The following is a 12,580-nucleotide window of genomic DNA, read 5'->3' as shown; positions in this document are numbered from 1 at the left end:
GGTGGGACTGCATCAGCTGGAGCTGGAATTGGACACTGAACCCCAGTATGGAATGGACCAAAACTGATCAAAGAGTGAGAACTCATGGCCAGGAGTCCACCTGGGGTGGAGCCACGGCCGGGCTCCTGCACTGCCCAAGGTGTGTCCTGTGAAGGGCTTTTAATAAATCTCTGCTTTATTCCTGAACTCTGCCCAGCCTCTGTGCCCTGCAGCCTCTCAGGCATCCCCTGAGCGCAGCACAGGGTGCCAAGGACCTGCCCTGGCTGCTGCCCCGCGTGGGGAATGTGCAGCCCAGCTCCCTTTTAGGTTTTTTACTCGGCTTTTCCAGAGGGAGCCAGGGAGCAGAGCCCGGTGCCAGAGGGGATCTGGGTGCCCCGGGGTGACCCTGGGCTGGCACATGACCCTGGGCACGGGAGGGAGGTGGGGGAGAGGGGCCCTGCCAGCCCTGGCCACGCTCTGCGTTCCTCAGAGATCCAGCCTGGGCTTCACTCAGGGCAGGGGGCACTCCTGACCCCAGCCTGCAGCCCCCAGAGCTGCTCAGGACTTACTCATGATCAGTCCTGCCCTGGCACACCCAACACCCTCCTCGTCCTGCGACCTGCAGAAGAAACAGATCCATGATTTCCCTGGAAGCCACCGGCACGGCGCGTCCCATGTCCTCCCAGAAGCCCCAGGCTCAGGGCACAGTTCAGTCTGGGAATCCATTAACGCCAGCCAAACACCACCACGAATGTGGGCTTAAAATAATCCCCGGCTGCTGTCTGTCACAGGCTCTTCCTCGGGCTGCTGGAAATAGCCCTCACACGTCACCCGACCGGAGGTTCACCTGACTATTCTGGGATATCCAAACAGGAGAGGGCTTTGTGATCCCCTCCGCTGAGGGACCTGCAGCCAAGCTCTGACACAAACCACAGCTCTCCAAAATCCCACCTCCCTGTGCCACCAACAGTTCCCAGGAGCCGTTTCCATCAGTTCCGTTAGGTCGGCAATTTGCAGGGAAATCAATATTAAAATGATACATTTCCTTTTCTCCTGGTTTCATAGCATTCCATCAAACCTGAGAGAGAATTAGATATCATGGCTTTCCAAATTAAACCATCAGAGCTGGATGACTGCCCACTGAACAAACCGCAAAGTATCCCGCACAGGGACAGGACAGGGACAGGGACACGAAAAGGGATCGGGCCAGGGCGCTGCAATGACATTGTGGGAGCGGCAGGGGCGAGAGAGAGAGCGCAGGCCGGCAGGCGCTGCCGCTCTGGCCGCCGGAGGACTCTCTCTATGGTCCAGGAGGTCTTGCTCTCTATGACTCCGGAGGACTCTTCTCAATGGCGGCCGCGCTCTGCCCACAGAGCCGCATGTCCCGGCATGCCCCGCGGCCGCCACTAGTCCCGTCGTTCCCCGCGGCAGGCTGACTTCCGGCCCTGCCGTTAAGATGGCGACGCCCATGCACCGGCTGATTGCCCGCCGACAGGCGTGAGTGGGACCGGGGGCGCCGCGCGGGGCGGGCTCGGGCTGAGGAGCGGCGGGCGCTGCTGGGGCCGCGGCGCCAGGCGTTTTCCCGGCGCTCTGCGGCCTCCGCGCCGCTGCGCTGTGTCCCGGGAGGGGGCGCAGCTCGGCCGCGGGGAAACCGCCCCAAAACACGGCTGGGGCGAAACGATGGCGGCCTCGGGTGTCCGTGCACCGCCGGGGCTCGTCCCGAGAGGCTGAGGGAGTTGTTGGCCTGGGGAGCGCTGGGAGCGGGAGCGGGGCTCGGGAGCAGCGCCCGGGGTCATTTCCCTGTTCTCATCGCAGACCCAGCGGTACAAACACGAAACAGAAACCTCCAGGTTGATGTTGTTGTGAGGAGTTTGCGGAGCTGTCAGGAAGGCGGGGAAAAGCCGAGCGCTCTTGCTCAGCCGGGGGTGTTGCAGTCCAGGAATTCCCTCAGCGCCGGGGGGATCTGATTGCAGAGCCCTGGAACGAGGAAACCACGCTTTTGCTTATTTTTGGTGCAGGAAATGTGTGTCCCAGGCCCCTGGGGTGCTGGCATTGGTTTTTCAGCTCTTTGTTGGTTTGGCTGTTGGTTTTTTTTCCTTAAATTAGTTTATTTATCTTGTTTTAGTTTTTGGGCTGTGGGTGTTTTGCCCAATCACAGTGTGCAGAATGTGGTCAATTTCTTTGTGATTTAGCAATAATTTCTTTTCTATTTTCCAGTGAAAAGTAACTTGGGGGTTCAAAGTGCTCCTGGAACACTTGTTCTTTTTTTTGAGTTGCTGTTTTGTGAGGCTCGTTTTTAGCTTTGATGTCTTTGTGCTTGCTGGGTCTGTGCTGAGCTGTCCCTCTGCTCCAGGCCTGGGGTCACTGATCCCTGCTCAGAGTTTCCTCCAGTTCTGTGCTCTTCATTAGTGCCAGACTCGTCAGTGCTCTGTGCTTTTGTGATCTGCAGCTGCTGAGCAGGGCTGCTGTTCCCCTCTCAGCTGTCTTGGCTTTGGGGCTTTCTCCTGACCCTTTATCTCCACGGAGCTGCCTGCTGGGGGGAGCAGTTCTGCAGCCCCAGCTCTGGGGTTGTTCCTGGCGAGGGGCTGAGGGGACAAACACGGGTTTGTGTTTGTGCTGAGGAGGAGGAGGGGGAGCCATCACTGCTGATTTACCTGCAGGAGGCAGAGCCTTTCCTGCTCATTCCCAGACGTTCTGGTTCCTGCCCAAGGCCAGGTTCATTGTGCTCTGCAGGTGGGAGTTTAATCAGGTTTTTGTGCTGCTTTAGCTGAGTCTTTCTAAGGCCTGAGGATGGAGCCCAGTGCTCTGCATTGAGACAGGGAGGAATGCTCAGCACAAGGCTCCCTGCAGGAACTGGCACAGAGTGGTGGCTCAAGCTGAGGGAGAAGCAATTCCCAGCCTGGCTGGAAGAGGGGAAATGCTCCCTGCTCGACTGTCACCTCATCCTCACATGGGCCTGGGGGCTTCCTAGAGCAGCCCCCTGCACTTTCAGAGAGTTCAGATGGGCTGGCCTTGAAAAATTCATGTTTTGGTGCTTGGAACAAGAGCTGCTGGTGGCAGGAAGGGACAGCAGTGGCAGGGAGCTGAAGTGGCTCAGCCCTGAGCTCAGGACTAATTTTGGCTGTGACCTTGGGCAGCTCCTGGGCTGGGTGAGTTCCCTCCTTTGTGAAGGAGGAGAGCAGCTGGGACAGGAGGCAGAACAGCTTTGCAGAGCTTCAGAAATGCAGCTTAAGAGCTCCAGCATGAAACATTCCAGGAGTGTTTTCCTTCCCTGATGTCTAAAAATGCCCGTGGGATTTTAGCAGAGCCCTGGAATGGAGGGTGAAGTGTCCCTGCTGCTGCAGGTGTTTGGGATGGGGCAGCCAGGGAGGTCTGCCTGGAGTCACTGCACAGGAGGAGCAGGAATCTGATTGTCCCAAAGATAAACCTTGTGCCAGGCTTTACCAGCTCCCAGTGGAGCTTTTTGGGGAGCCTGGGAGCCTCTCAGACAGTCCTGGGCTCTGGGTGAGAGTTGGGCAGTTTGGGACTTGGGTGTTACATTTCAGGAACTGGAAATGAAGCTGCTGCTCTGTGTTCTAAACCAGAATTTCAGTGATTTCTTTGGAGCCAGAACCACCTGCAGCTGTTGGATAGCAGCAAAGTGAGCAGTGTGCAAGTGTTTTAATTAATGAAGATCTGTGTGCCTGAATTCTGTGTTTACTTGGTGTTACTGCCCATGTCCTGATGCAAAAGAAAACCTGTGAACATCTGGTTTAATCATAGCTTGATTAAAGCTGCATGATAAAAAACTAACTATTTTTTAGTAGAGGGTAGAGCAGACCTGGAATGAATTACTTAAGCAATTCTGCATTTTTCTAGGGAGGCAAACAAGCAGCATGTGAGGTGTCAGAAGTGTTTAGAGTTTGGCCACTGGACCTATGAATGTACAGGGAAGAGAAAATACCTGCACAGGCCTTCAAGGACAGCTCAGCTGGCCAAAATCCTTAAGGAGAAAGAAAAGCAGCTCCTGCTGCAACAGAGGTAAGACTGGCAAGATGAGATGTCTGGTTTGTGATTGAAATAAAAGATGTTGTCCCAGACCATTTTCTGTGATCTTTCCCTCCAGACTGTGGAATGTGTGCTTGATTTAATGTTAGAGCTGATCTGTGTTAGGTGAAATATGTCCACTCAGGTCCAGAGAATTCAAATCAATGTTTTAATTTCATCAACACCTGCTCATCTGAAATACATGTAAAACTGTTTGGGCCTGTCTGAAACAAAAGCAGTGCACTGAGCCCAAGTTCAATCAGTTGGAGCCCTTTTGGTAGTGGAGCAGTTTCCTGAATTCCTTGGTTGCTTGATTTGTTGTTTCTGTGCTGCCCAGGCAGTGAAAGCTGTGGATTTATTTCCAGCAAAGCAGCAATTCTTCCCTGTGTCCAGATCTGCTGCTCAGAGCTGCAGTTAAACCTGGCCCAGCTGCTCCTGCTGCCCCTGGGAGCTGCAGGGCTCAGACAGCTGAGGGAGAGTTGGGTTATCAGCTTAAACTCAAGCATGAAGTGAAAACAGCTCCCTGAATTGCACAATTATTTCCTCTTGTGACAGCCCAGGAAGGGGAAGGAGCAGAGAAACCTGAACAGAGCTCTGCCTGTGGCACCTGATTTCCTTTCCCCTTTGCCCTGGAGTACTTTAATGCTTCCCCCCAGGTTAATAATTGTTTTAACAAGCAAAAGTAATGCAGCACCTCAGTTTCCATGCAGTTCCATGAGCCAGGGTCTTTTCTGCCACTCCAGTTTGGTTTTGGGAGCTGCAGAGGGACAGGGTCACTCCCAGTGCCACTCCTTGCACCTGGAATCGCTGAGGCTCTGGGCACGTGTCCTCAGGCACTGCCCCTGCCGGGATGGGAGGTGGGGACAGCATTCCCAGCTTTTGTCCCTGCTGGTGGCACAGGGAGGGCTCCTTGGGCTCCAGCCCAGCAGCAGTTCTGAGTCACAGCTGAAACCCTGCCTGCAGTGGAGACTCATCAGACTGAGAGTGATGTAAAGTGATTGATTTTGAAATTAATTCTCATCCAGTGAGTAATTGTGAAGTAATTAGAGTCACCCAGTGTTGTAGATAGAGCAGCAGTGCTTGGACTCTGACACTTGGCTCCATTTGGAGGCAGTCTCTTCAGAGACTCAAGATTTTTAGGCTAAGTTTGAGGCTTAGATTATTTCCTTGTTGATTTTCTGCCCCTTTTCTGGGGGATTCTGCAGGTTACCACTGGAGGATGGTGAATTGAAGGTGAAATTCCTTGTCCTGTCCTTGGGCTTGAGCCTGAGTGTGGGATCATTGTGTGGGAGTTACAGGACTGGCCAGTCTGGCACACAAGGAGGTTTGGGGCAGGTGCTGGGAAAAATCCTCATGAGAAAGGAAGGCTGAGCCATCCCCAGGTGGGAGCAGTGTTTAATCTGCAGTTAAACCTGGGGCTCCATTCCCAGGGCTTCTGGCACCAGGAGCTCCTCAGCTGTGCCAGGAGGATCCTGTCCCTCAGCTGCCAGGGCTGCACTTCCAAGGATGAAGCTTTTCCTTCATGGAAAAAACTTCCTGGGTCACACTTGTGCTTTTTGTGGCACTTGCTTTGGGAGGTTCTGAGGTTCTCCTTGCTGTTGGAGAAGTTGTGTCTCCCAGAGTTCTGCTTTGGACAGCCTGTGTCACAACCTTTAAAGAGCCACGCAGGAATCATTAACCAGAAGGCAAACCCAGCCTAAAAAGGTCAATATTTACATCTGATAACCTCATCCAGGCTTTTCCAGCATGAATGCCTTTCCCAGTTGTTCCAGCTCCCTGTGCTTGCCTGGTGTTGGCCCCACGATTCTGGTGGTCCCTCTGGAGGTGTCAGTGAGCCCCCAGTGCCTGCCAGCCTCGAGCAGGGAGCTGAGGGAATGCTCATTCCTGGGGGTGTTGGAGCTCTGAGCCCAGCCCTGAGCTGGGTTTATGCCTCAGTTTAGGGAGGGAGTGTCCAGAGCAGGTCTGGCCTGAGCACAGTAGGAGCTCCTGGAGTAACTGTTGAGTAACCCTCACCTCACACACGAGGGGGAGGCACTCCCTGAGCTAGGTCCTGTCTCCTCAGAGGTGATTTGGGGTTGAATTCTGTTCTCACAGTGACTCCTCTACCTGGGAACCCCCTGCTTACCTGCAGAGGGTCTGAGGCCTTAGGAATGTAAATATGGATGGCAGGGGTTGGAATCTGAATGTCAGAGAGTCTTCCCCTTGCCCACAGGAGAGCGTGGGGAGTGGGGAGAACTCCTGTGTGCTGATAATGTTTTCATACCTTGTGTGTGAAAATAAAAAATTGCAGAAATCTCATTTTTCTGGTGGCACACGAAGAACTTTCTTCTGTGGCACCACTAAAACTGTGTGAAGGGATGAACACTGGGGAATCTGACAGACACACAGCTGGAAAGCATCAATATGAATGGACTTTTCTGTTTCTTTTTGTGCTTGAAAGAAATGTGAAAGCTACAGGCTAAGTTAAGCTTTTACCCTTGATTTCAATCAATTCACTTATTGCTAAATAGAGTTACACACAACTTCTTTGTATCCTTTTCTCCTGTGCCTTTCACATCCCAGCTCCTGCTGTCCATACAGAATGATCCAAAGGGGAGAGCAGAGCACAAATAGCACAGAAAATTAGGGGTGAACTGCTGGGTTTTCCTCCCTGGCTCTTAGGTGGGTTTAGCTCTGCTTTGCACAGGACTGAGCTGCCCAGTGCCCTTTGAACATTAAACTCAGCCTCAGTGTGCTGCTATTTATTTCATTTTCCTATTGCATTAATCAAAGCCATTATTTTTCCTCCCTTAATTAGCACTGGAGAAAGTGCTGCAGAAAAGAAGACCAAGAAAAAAAGGTATGTGGGGACTGGTGGGGCTGGCCCTGCCCTGGTGGGACTGGCCCTGCCCTGGCTGTTCAGCAGGACTTTGGGAAGGGGCTTTGCAAAAGTCAGCTTTGCAATAAGTTTTGGTTGTACTGCTTTGAGGCTGCTACAGCTTTTGTCTGACAGGCATCTGGAGAATTTCTACTCCTCCCTGTCCAAAATCTCTCAATTTTATTCTCTGTTTTTCTCCCTGCTGGTTTTCCTCCCCCTGCATGATCTTGCTGTAGGAATAAAAGTATTCCCATTTCTGCCTCAGAGTCCCTCAGGAGTCTCTGAAACAAGACTGGCACGGGGGGTTCTGGTCTCTCATTGCTTCTGCTCTTTTCATTCCCTTCTCCTGCCAATTCTCTCTCTCAAGCTTTGTCTAGAGGATGAAATAAAACATCTTAGAAAACTCAACCCCAAAACCAAACAAAACCCCCTTGATCCCCAGCTGAAGTAAAATCCAGGCAATGACCCTGGCCCTCTCCACGTCCTGGCTGGAGCCAGGAACTCTTTTGACTTTGTTTGTACTTTACCTTGCATTAATGTTGACCTGGGAATTTGCTTTCTTAGCAGATGGAAAGGAGGAACAGCCAGAACTGTGGCTGTAACACTCCTGGAATGGGTGTTTTATACCAAGGAATGTCTGTGCAGTACCAGCCCAGCTTCTCTTCCCCTTTAGTGTCACTCCTGTGTCCCTCAGTGGGACCTCAGCCAGTTTTCAGGAGGTGTTTAAAGGCCAGGCCTTTGCTGTGTGTGGCAGGCAGTAAATAAGGCAGAGCAGATCTTTAAAGTGTTCTTTATTCCAAGCTGTCCTGTGGAATGGGCTTTATTGCAATGCTGGGCTGCCTCAGTGTGTTCTAGCAAAGGCTGCTTTCCCAGAAGTGCCAATTTATTGCTGGACTTGCTCAGGACTGGTGAGATCATGAATTTACTGGTTTTGAGCTGGGCAGCTCAGGCCTCTTCCTGCCTCAGCTTCCTCAGACACTGCAGCCTTTGCTGGCATAATTATTTACAGAGTATTTGAGCTCCAAAGCAGTGCAAGAATGGACAGAGCAAAAGGGTTCATGGGGAAGGGGGTGGTTTGGGCACTTTTTCCTTGAGATTTTAAAAGTCTTGTAGATTTGAGTTATTCTCCTGCTTCTATGCAAGCCCAGAATAATCCATCAATATAAATTATTTTCCAGTCAGTTTGCTATTTAGATTTTTATTATAACATGGGAAGAATTAAATGTGGACAATGCAGCATATTTATAAGTTCCAGATTTAAAATAAAGCTGTAAAAGTTTGGGTTCTGGCAGAAGGAGCACGAACCTTTTCCACAGAGTGTGTTTGTTTTGATATAAACACTAATAAGGGAGCTCAGGCCTAACCAGAAAAACAGGCTGAGGCAGAGCAGCTGCTGCAGAGCCCTGTGACCTCAGGTGACAGAGCCACCTTCCAGGTGCTCCTTGGCCTGTGTCCCACCCAGAATGCCTGAATTCCCTGCTCCTTGCCTGCTCCTTCCCTGCTCTCCTCAGGCCCCAGCTGTGGCTGTGCCCACGTTTGTGGCTTTTGGGTGTCAGTGGCACTGGAAAGCCCTGGGGTGTCAGAGCAGGGTGCCAGCCTGGGGGCACAGTCTGGGCCCCAACAGCACTTGGCCCTCACAGGGGCACAGAACCAGAGATGAACTCTTGGAAACTTGTCCTGAGGAGGATGAATGGTACCTGCTTTTAAAATTCTGTGCTTTCCAGAGGAGTGATAAACCCCACAATCTGAGATCAGCAGCCTGCAGGCTCTGCACTGTCACACTCCAGATGGTATTTTGAGTTTTACCTGTCCTCATCTCCATCCTCCTGCTGTCAGTACCAGCAGCCCACGTGTTGCCTCCCCTCAGAACAAGGTCCTGCCTGTTTCCTCTGGGAGAGCAGCTTTAAGTGCAATATCTTGATGTTCCTGGGAGTGGGTTTTGGAATAAACCTAAACACTGGATGTCCATGGGTTGCTGCTATGGATTCTGTGAAAGGTGATCAGGAAAAGCAAGTTCAGAGCTACTCAGGAGATCCTCTCATTCCTGCCCATCTCATGGAACTGCTCAGATTGGAAGTGCTACTCCCATATTTTGTATTTTGCTCATCTTAGTGCTGTTTTATTCCCCAGACAAGTCAGTGTTTGAACAGCCCTTATGGATTTATCAGTAGTGAACAGTCGTTGTGTCTGCACACAGAGACTGCAGATTACAGATGTATTATAAAAACTTCAGTGCTTTGTGGCTTAATCCACACCCACATTTGTCAGCTGACAGGGCTGATATGATGAAAAAACCTCACACTCTTCAATAACCTTAACACAGGCACTTCCTGAGCTGTTACATTGCACCAAACCCTCTGATAAAAAATACTGCATTCATTTTCTAATGGAAACAAGATTCTGCATTATCATAATTTATATTTTTGGATGCTCTTTGATTGACTTTGGTGGGAAGGAGGTGAATCAGTGTCTTATACTTCAGGGAAAGATCTCTGGGAGAATTGAATTGTACTTTCTTGGAATTCATGTCACTCCCTTAAATCAAGACATTGGTCTTGAGAACAATGGCCCCAGGAAGGGCTGAGCATGAAAAAAAAGTGCAGAGCGTACAGAAATCCTCTGCTGTGTTCATCATTCTGTCTTAACCTTGGATTGTTTCCACCCTTCTCCTCCACCTGGAAAACACGAGCATCCTGTAGTGGCAGGTACTTTGGGTTCCTCTGCCAGGAGTAATCTAAGAACAGTTTTTGCTGGGAACAGCTCTGACCTCGGTGAAATCTCTGCTGAAACCTCCCCTGGCTCTTGCAGTGGCAGAATTTCCCCGTTGCAGTGGTGAGGCAGGGACTGAGCCTGGCTCATTTTCCCCAGGGCTTGGCTGCTTCAGGGCAGCCAGGCCAGCAAAGCCCCTGCTCAGGGCCAAATCCTGGGCAGCTTTCCCTCTCTGCTGTCCTATGGGCTATGTCACACCCTGGGGCCACTCTGCCATTGCTCAAATGGCCAAAATCCACTGATCCAGGAGTGGGGAAGGGAGGGGAGGGCACAGGGATTCATCTTAGGTGGTGAGCCCTGGAAATTTCGGTGGTGAGGTGTGGAAATTTTCAAGGCAAATAATTGATCTTTGGATTATTGCGACAGAGCAGAGGGAACACTCTGTGTGTGATGGGCTTGGCAGGGCTGTGCTCAGCTCTTTGTTCTCTCTCAGGTCCAAGAGTGTGACCAGTTCCAGCAGCAGCAGCAGTGACAGCTCAGCCAGCGACTCCTCCTCCGACAGCGAGGACTCCTCTTCCTCCTCCTCCTCCTCCTCGGACAGTGACAGTGAGGACAGCAACTCCTCCTCCTCCTCCTCCCCCTCCTCCAGCAGCTCTTCCTCCTCCTCCGACTTCGAGTCGGATTCCAGCTCCTCCAGCAGCAGCAGCAGCAGCAGCACAGACAGCAGCTCTGAGGATGAGCCCCCAAAGAAGAAGAAGAAGAAATAGCTGGGGAGGTGCAGGACTGGTGTGGAGTGAGTGACACTGCCCTGCCAGGGCTGGAGCACACGGCTGCCAAGCACTCAGTGGTCAACATTTCTACTGCTCCCATTTCTTAGTGTTCTGCATAGTTGTTCATAGGACATGGAAGGGATTAAATGGCACGTGAGACTTAATGAGAGAGTATTTTTGTGGTTTATCCTTTTATGGAAGATTTTACTTTTTTAGCTCCCCCCCAAAAAAAAAAATTCTATCATCAGATTTGTTTATAAGAGCTAAAGTCCAGTAGCAGCTAAACCTGGATGTTTACATGCTGGAAAGCAAAAGCTTTTTTTTTTTTTTTTTTTGTTGCAGATTATGCTGTGCATCATGTACTGTTCCTCTGTTAATGACAGCTTCACTTCCATTGAGAAAAATCCTCTAAACTGTTAAAAGCAGAAGTTTTTCAGTGCTGCTGTGGAGCTGTGGCATTGTTGAACCTGAATGCACAACGTGTCCCACCCAGATCCTCCCACCTCGCTGGTGACAGTCGGGTTCTGTGCTGCTGAGCTTGTGTTCCAGTGGCTTTTCCTGATGCTTCCAGGTCCAGTCCTCATGCAGCACCCAGCTGAGCTGTGTTGGTTTGTCCCTGCTCAGTGTCGTGCTTGTGCTGCCCTGTGTGCTTGGCTGTGTGTTGGAGGTGTTTGCTGAGACACAGGGCTGGTTTGGAGAGCAGCAGCTCGGTGAATCGGGGCTGCTGCTGCTTCAGGAGTTTCATCTTTGTGCCTTTTTTTTGTAAATTCAGTGTACCCCAGAGACAAGGGCTGGAGTGGGTGTTCTGCAGGGCTCCAGCAGAATATTCCCATCTGTTAAATGGGCAGCAAAACCAGAGAATTAATTACAAACACGACTGGGCACTGCTCTCTCTGGATGCTCAGTAAAAAGGAGACTCCCTGAAGTGAAGGTCTCAAAGGAAAGTGTTCCCCTCTGGATGTGTTTCCCAAGGAATGTGTGAATGCAGGATGGCCAGGCTGTGCTGAGTGGCAATCTGCAGGAATCCAGTCATTCTTTAACTCCAGTCTGCAGGAATCCAGTCATTCTTTGACTCCAGTCTGCAGGAATCCAGTCAGTCTTTGATTGTGGAGAAGCAAGTGAGTGCAAACCCCACAAAAGCAGATCCAAACTCGCTGCAGGACAGGGATTGCTGGATGCAGAGTGGGAATTGTTTGGTTTTCTGGTGGATTGAAGCAGTTGCTGTTAGTGTTCTATTTGGTGATGCAGTCTCCTGAATTTCTTATTGTTGGAGTGCCCTTTTGGGGAGGGGGCATCACTTGTGGAAGAATTCTCAAGTATCTTGGTTTAGGTTAAATACAGTTACTAAACTATTTTTTATATTTTTATGGAAAGAGTAGTGTGTAGACTTACTTTGGAATAAACTGTACTTATTTAAATGTTTGAAAATCCCCATGTTGTGTGTCTGTCTGACCACTCCTGTGTTTTACAGAACACGCTGCAGGCTGTAAATAAAACTACCAGAAAGGTGTTCAAGTCTTGTGGAGTGAATGTGCCATTCAACGGGAAAGTGAATCAATTATTAAACACTAGTTGCTACGTTGAGGCTTACTGCAAATATCTAAAATATTTGTGGTGTTTGTGTGCAGGTTTCAGCCGGAGCTGCCCTGGCATTCCCTCACAGAGGGGCAGGACTGCTCCCCAGGAAGTTCTCCGGCCAGAAGGCCTTCTGTATCAAGATTTTTTTGTTTAATTTAGTTTCAAATACAGTGTTTGTACTGGCTTTTTTTTTTTTTTCCTTCCTGCCTTTTCTGGCTACTTTGTCTCTAGGTGTTGTCATTTTACAGAGTAACCCCCGAGCCTGGCCGGAGCTGTCCATCTGCCGCTGCCTCCCGCGAGCCGTGCTGGCGGATGAGGAGTTTTTGGTTTTGTAAAAGCCCCGTTAACCGTGGCGCTTCCCGGGCTGCCCTCGTTAACCCCTTCGGCTCCGGGCCCGGGGCTCCGCGTCCCGCTCGCCGCCGCCAGGGGGCGCCGCGTGACTCTCCCGCCGCCGCCGCGCGAGGGAGGCGGGGCCGGGCCCTGGCCACGCCCCCTGCGCGCTCGCGCTCCGCCGGGGTCACGTGGTTTTCTCCCCGCGCGTCACGTGATCGGGGCGGCGGCGGCGCGCGGGGGCCGCCGGGAAGCGCCAGGCGGGACCGGGCCGGGATCGGGATCGGCACCGGGACCGGGCCCAGCGCAGCCCCGGCCGAGCCGCGGCCCT

The 12,580-nt window shown here is 51.5% G+C and overlaps 2 protein-coding genes across 4 annotated transcripts in view; one reads left to right on the top strand and one right to left on the bottom strand.

Annotated features, from left to right (window-relative positions):
* Positions 1 to 12,580, bottom strand: part of LOC121365583 (E3 ubiquitin/ISG15 ligase TRIM25-like) — a 430,661-nt gene that overhangs the window by 36,567 nt on the left and 381,514 nt on the right. The window lies entirely within an intron of this gene.
* ZCCHC10 (zinc finger CCHC-type containing 10) lies at positions 1,407 to 11,851 on the top strand. Of its 2 annotated transcripts, none has more exons than XM_041489918.1 (4): positions 1,407 to 1,476; positions 3,838 to 3,999; positions 6,803 to 6,844; positions 10,065 to 11,851. In XM_041489918.1, the coding sequence occupies exons 1-4, from the start codon at positions 1,436 to 1,438 to the stop codon at positions 10,336 to 10,338; spliced, it is 519 nt and encodes a 172-aa protein (XP_041345852.1). In that variant the 5' UTR covers positions 1,407 to 1,435; the 3' UTR covers positions 10,339 to 11,851. The 2 variants fall into 2 exon arrangements, with proteins under 2 accessions (XP_041345852.1, XP_041345851.1); XM_041489917.1 differs by lacking the exon at positions 1,407 to 1,476 and adding an exon at positions 1,675 to 3,619.

Source organism: Pyrgilauda ruficollis, unplaced genomic scaffold (assembly GCF_017590135.1).
Source record: "Pyrgilauda ruficollis isolate IOZ18807 unplaced genomic scaffold, ASM1759013v1 scaffold97, whole genome shotgun sequence".
Taxonomy (NCBI): domain Eukaryota; kingdom Metazoa; phylum Chordata; class Aves; order Passeriformes; family Passeridae; genus Pyrgilauda; species Pyrgilauda ruficollis.
This window is presented reverse-complemented; position numbering and strand designations above follow the sequence as displayed.

Bases quoted from the DNA above. Each gene is read 5' to 3' on its own strand.
- ZCCHC10 (XM_041489917.1), top strand. From the start codon at position 3,534: ATGAAGCTGCTGCTCTGTGTTCTAAACCAGAATTTCAGTGATTTCTTT. The intron at 4,000-6,802 runs GTAAGACTGGCA...TCCCTTAATTAG, and splicing joins CAGCTCCTGCTGCAACAGAG to CACTGGAGAAAGTGCTGCAG. The intron at 6,845-10,064 runs GTATGTGGGGAC...GTTCTCTCTCAG, and splicing joins AAGAAGACCAAGAAAAAAAG to GTCCAAGAGTGTGACCAGTT.